Genomic DNA, 5,765 nt, shown 5'->3' on the forward strand with positions numbered 1-5,765 from the left:
AGGTACTTGTCCATAGCCTCCGACCAGAGTGTCCCAGTTAGCCTACTGCTTCAGACTTGGCAGGGGAGATTCCTTTTACAGACAGATCAGCATTGCTCAGTAGATAAGCACTAGTCCCTAGGAATTACTAAAGCAAAATGTCACCATGGAGACATTAGCCAGAGCTTGACAGAGTGGCCCTGCCCTGGGCTGGGACTGGTACAAGCGGCTAAGGACCATGCTTCCGGTCAGGACAGATCTCCTTTATGTCTAGACCGACTGAGTGGTGGGTTGTCCTGCATTCAGGTCACAGCTGGAGGGACAGCGGTTCCAGAGCAGTTTAAAGCAGGATGGAGGGTGCAAATCTTAAATGGAGCACCAAGAGGACACGTGTTAAAGAGACACGGGATCTCAGTAGCTCCTGCTTTCCAGGTCTCATTTTGTCTGGAGTGGCCCAGGCTCATGAGTTCTCTCCCGGGCTAGGGTCCGCCTGCGGCCTCCCGCAACTAGCTCCTAGGACTCGGGCACCCGCCCCTCTCCCCGCCCCACAACGTGGGCCCGCCCTCGCGCCTGTATCAGGGAGGGGCGGGGAGAGAAGAGCGGCCGGGCGGGACATCCGGCCCTGGTCCCTGCCTGCACCCCGGGAGCTGGCCACCCACTATCCCTCCCCTCCCGAGACCTCCAGCCCCTGCTGCAGTCACCTCCCCTGCAGCCTCGAGGTCGGCGAGGTCTGGCCGCAGCACCATGTTTCCCCGCCCTCTGACCCCACTGGCTGCCCCGAAAAGCGCGGAGACCCTGGGCCGCACGCCAAGGCGGGCCCCATTGGGCCGGGCCCGGGCTGGGCTCGGGGGGCCGCCCCTGCTGCTGCCGTCCATGCTGATGTTCGCTGTAATCGTGGCCTCCAGCGGACTGCTGCTCATGATCGAGCGAGGCATCCTATCGGAGATGAAACCCCTTCCCCTGCACCCTCCCAGCCACAAAGGCGCGGCCTGGAGCGGGACAGATCCTAAGCCTAGAGGCCTATCCTTGGATGCTGGGGACTCGGACTTGCAAGTGAGGGAGGACATCCGAAACCGGACCTTGAGGGCCGTGTGCGGACAACCAGGCATGCCCCGGGACCCCTGGGACTTGCCGGTGGGACAGCGGCGCACCCTGCTGCGCCACATTCTCGTAAGTGACCGCTACCGCTTCCTCTACTGCTATGTCCCCAAAGTGGCCTGCTCTAACTGGAAACGTGTGCTGAAGGTGCTGGCTGGCATCCTGAACAACGTGGATGTCCGCCTCAAGATGGACCACCGCAGTGACTTGGTGTTTCTGGCAGACCTGCGGCCTGAGGAGATTCGCTACCGTCTGCAGCACTACTTCAAGTTCCTGTTTGTGCGAGACCCCTTGGAACGCCTCCTGTCTGCTTACCGTAACAAGTTTGGAGAGATCCGAGAGTACCAGCAGCGATATGGGGCCGAAATTGTCAGGCGCTACAGGGCTGGAGCTGGCCCCAGCCCTGCAGGGGACGATGTCACCTTCCCAGAGTTCCTGAGATACCTGGTGGATGAGGATCCTGAACATATGAATGAGCATTGGATGCCTGTGTACCACCTGTGCCAACCATGTGCTGTGCACTACGACTTCGTGGGTTCCTATGAGAGGCTGGAGGCTGATGCCAACCAGGTGCTGGAGTGGGTGCGGGCCCCACCCCATGTCCGGTTCCCAGCTCGCCAGGCCTGGTACCGGCCAGCCAGCCCAGAAAGTCTGCATTACCACTTGTGCAATGTTCCACGGGCCCTGCTTCAAGATGTGCTACCTAAGTATATCCTGGACTTCTCCCTCTTTGCTTACCCACTGCCCAATGTCACCAAGGAAGCCTGTCACCAATGACAGTAGGCCAGCACCTTTTGGAGTTTGGGTTTAATGATATCAGCTTTGGGATGTCTTTCAGAGAAACTCCTGGCTCTGGGTGGCTTCCTGGTTTCTCTAGGTGTCTCCATATCTCAGTGGTAAGGACTGTCCTTGGAGGTCCTTGTCCACAGTGGCTCAGAGGACAGAGCTAGAAAGGAGGCCTGCTGCTTTCACTGGTGAACTGCCTCTCTTAGGGGCCTGTGGTATCCGTGTCTGCAGGGCACCAGTGGTTATTAAAGCCATATGTTTGATCGAAAGACTGACTTCAGCCCCCTGGCTGCTGGGTCTATGCAGTCCACCTGGTCTGTTGTAATTTAACCTGTGGCCAAATCCCAAATATGACACTAGCCAAGCACATGATCATGCCTAGGACCAATGGCTGTGACCCCCTATTCACCCATCCCATGGACCTCAGGACTGGAGTGAGCTGTGGTGCCTTAGAAATGAAATGTGTGCAATTCTACTCCAGACTTTTACATTTCCTCCTCTTGCTAGGTCTGAATCATTTTTCTAAGGAAAGAGAAACGGAAGTGGGGCCCTTACCTCGAAGCTCTAAAGCCCAGCCCCTCAAGCATCCAAAGACGCCTGTGCCTGACCTCTTCCTAGGGCTCCTGGAGCATCTTCAATAAGCCTCCCTTCCCTACAAACCTTTGGAGACTATGTGAGACTGTACAGCCCATATATCTGGCTGTCACTTGTCTAATGCATTTATTTAAAATGTGTATATTTTAATAGGATCCTTGTAAGGGCTAACTTTTAATAAAGCTTTTTCATATACAAAATGAGCAACTCTGTAATTCCCCACAGTTCCCACTGGTGCTGGGAGACTCCTAGATGCTCGTTTTCCCAGGTGAAAAGAGAAAGCTTGCAACAAGACAATGTAACTAAACCTGCTTAAACAGGTCCAGTGGCCCCTGTCACACCATGAAGTCCTCTGGGAATTCTAATATGCTCACAGACTCAGTTTCTAAGATGCCATTTAAAAGGCAAGGCCTGTCAAGAATGGCACCAGCCAGGGGAAGAGAGTGTACACACCTTTAATCCAAGACAGTCTCTGTGCGTTTGAGGCCAGCCTGGTATATACAGGGAGTTCCAGACCAGAGGGATACACAATGTGGCATCAGGTACATAGCACACCTACGTGGATTAGTCCTTAAAGGGAATGAGGGCTGGAGAGGTGGCTTACTGTTAAGTTCAGAAGGACCTGAGTTCAATTCCCCCCACTTCAAGTGGCTCACAGCTGCCTGTAACTCTAGCTCCAGGGAATCTCGTGGCTCTGACCTCTGTGGGTACCCATACACATGTGGTATACACTCACACAGATGTGCACATTTACACATGATTAAAAGAAGAGTAGTGCTCAAGGGGATGGAGAGGCGGCATGAGCTCGGCCGTGTCTTAGATTAGGCAGGAACAGGCTGATTTTTTCTTGGTTTTGTTTTGTTTTGTTTTGGAGGGGGGGGTTGGTTGGTTTGGTTTAGTTTTTGAGACAGAGTCCTGACTCTGTGTAGCCTTCACTACCTTAGAACATGATATGTACACCAGGCTGGCCTCAAACTCATAGATCCACCTACCTCTGTCTCCCGAGAGCTGAGATTAAGGGCAATAGCCACCATGCCTGACTCATTTCTTTTAAAGGTAAGGTGGCCTCACTGTATTTTCTGAGATGTGGTGGGGAGGTCTTACTATATGTAGGCTAGACTTAAACGTACAATCCAACTGCCTTAGCCTCTGGAAGTATAGGTGCCTACCATTGTGCCAGCTTAATCGAGGAGAACACCAGCCCCCCCCACCCCCCACCCCAGGCCAATATTTTCAAACAACAACAAAAAAGGGATTGCTTTGTGAGCAAGGGGGAGAATTGAGAATTACAAAAAGAGACTGTCAACATGTCCCGTGAGCCTCAAGGACTTCAGGAGTCCTCCATTCTTAGCCCACCCCTTGCTCTTTGTTTGTTACCTAGGGGCTTACAGCAATTCCAAACCTGTATCAGCCATTGGTGCCCTCGAAGGTGCCACTAGTGCAGAGGCAACCTAGGAAGCCCCGAGAACGTGAGGCCCAGCTGTTGGCTGTGCTCCGTTCCACTTAACTGAGGAGTTCAGTTCCCCAATGTGGCATCCTGGCTTTCAGAGGTGGCAATCAGCGCAGAGAGGGTGAGTAGCCATCCAAAGAGTCCACCCCAGACGTACATGCCTCTCAAGTAGGAGGGAAAAAGAAAAGGACAGACACACAGACAGTGGACCAGCTGATCACACTGGGGATCGAGAAGGTTTGTGGAAAGTGGGAGTAGACAGAAACAAGGATGAGAAAGCAGGACTTACTGAAGGGCCTTGTGGGCTGAGGCCTTTTGCAAAATTTCTCCACTCTTTGATTTGGAAAGCATTGAACCCAGCCTAACTGGTTGGCCCAGAACACTGCTCCAAAGGGGAAAGGGGAGGAGCAAAAGAAAAGAGGTCCTTGATTAGCGCTTTGGTTCATGTCCACCTGGCAGAAAAGGGGTGCTGGGCCACAGAGCATCCTGCTGGCCAGAGGTGGACAGCTATGAGGTAGGGGAAATGAAGGGGCGAGCATAGAGAGCAACAAGGCAAAGGCACTGCTGGGCCTGTTTTGCTTAAGTTTTCTTTCCAGGAAATGAACTTTTGAAAAAGGTCCACAGGAAACGACAGAGGATTGTGGGGCCCAGCTGATTCTAGTGGGAACTGACTTTCCCTCCATGTCCAGCCCAGAGTGGGGGTGCTGCGGGCTCTGGATCACCAGGAGAAGGGACCTCTCAGGACTGGACTCCAAAGCTCCGTCTTCTGAGAATTCCTACCTTTCCCTGGGTCCGCTGTGATTCCCACTCAGCGTTGAACCCTCTGCTCTAGGCTGGCCCTCAGGAGAACAAGGGCCCCTTTAAAGTAGCTCTCCCTAGGACAACAGAGGGAAGGGATTAGCGTTGTTTAACTCCTGTGACAGTTGGGGGCCAAGGGCAGAGGAAAGGGGAAAGGCCCCATGGGGTCTGGTTCTCTGAGTCTGGACTCTGACTCCATTTCGAAGCTCCCATGCTTGTTTCTCTGCCTGTCTGAGGCAGCTGTACAGAAACTCCCCTCCCTGCAGGAGGCCACACAATTCAGGACCCCGTGGGAAGGCATAATAAGGGCAGAAGAGCTGCCTACTCACCTCTCTGGGAGAACGCAGAACCCTCGCCTGCTTCTCCTAGGGGATCCAGTCACCAGAGGGACCAGACTCCCAAGCCCACTCCTAGAATGGACCCAGAGCCTTTCTTTCTCAAGCCAGCTTCTACCTGACCTGCTTTTCAGATTCTAAAAGCAGTGGTGAGTAACAATGGCTGCTCTAAGTCGTGAGAGCCTGACTAGTGTGTTATACGTATCCTTTGCAACCCTTGCAACCCAGTACAGTAAGAAAAAAACCTGTTTCTAGGCTAGAGAGGATGAGGGCAAGCCCAAGGATTAAAACCTAGCTCTGTCCAGTGTCTGCCTCCTGAGAGTGAGTCTGTGAGCATTGTAGGCGACCCAGTCCATTGTGTGTGCTGTGAGCATGTGTTCGGTTGTTTTCTCCTGAGTCTTTGTGACTCTTTCCAGTCTTCTAACACTGTACAATTGATGCTCTCCATGGGCTTCTCCAAATCTGACAAAGTTCCCCATGCTTTCCCACCCTAAAGGTCAACTTGCTGGTTGCTGCTAGCCCCAGACCATGAATGCAATCTGCTCAGAGTTTTCAAGTGGTTGTGAATATAGAATTTGATGTGCCGGGCAGTGATGACACATGCCTTTAATTCCAGCATTAGGGAGGCAGAGGCAGATGGATCTCTGAGTTTTAGGCCAGCTTGGTCTACAGAGTGACTTCCAGGATAGCCAGGGTTACACAGAGAAACCCTATCTCAAAAAAAC

The 5,765-nt window shown here is 53.0% G+C and overlaps 1 protein-coding gene across 1 annotated transcript; it reads left to right on the forward strand.

The window, feature by feature from the left end:
• The first annotated feature begins 568 nt into the window (after positions 1 to 568).
• On the forward strand, positions 569 to 2,657 carry Chst14 (carbohydrate sulfotransferase 14). The gene has a single exon (NM_028117.3). It carries the CDS (start codon positions 724 to 726, stop codon positions 1,852 to 1,854), a length of 1,131 nt encoding a protein of 376 aa, NP_082393.3. The 5' UTR covers positions 569 to 723; the 3' UTR covers positions 1,855 to 2,657.
• Positions 2,658 to 5,765: the final 3,108 nt, after the last annotated feature.

Source organism: Mus musculus, chromosome 2 (assembly GCF_000001635.26).
Source record: "Mus musculus strain C57BL/6J chromosome 2, GRCm38.p6 C57BL/6J".
NCBI lineage: Eukaryota > Metazoa > Chordata > Mammalia > Rodentia > Muridae > Mus > Mus musculus.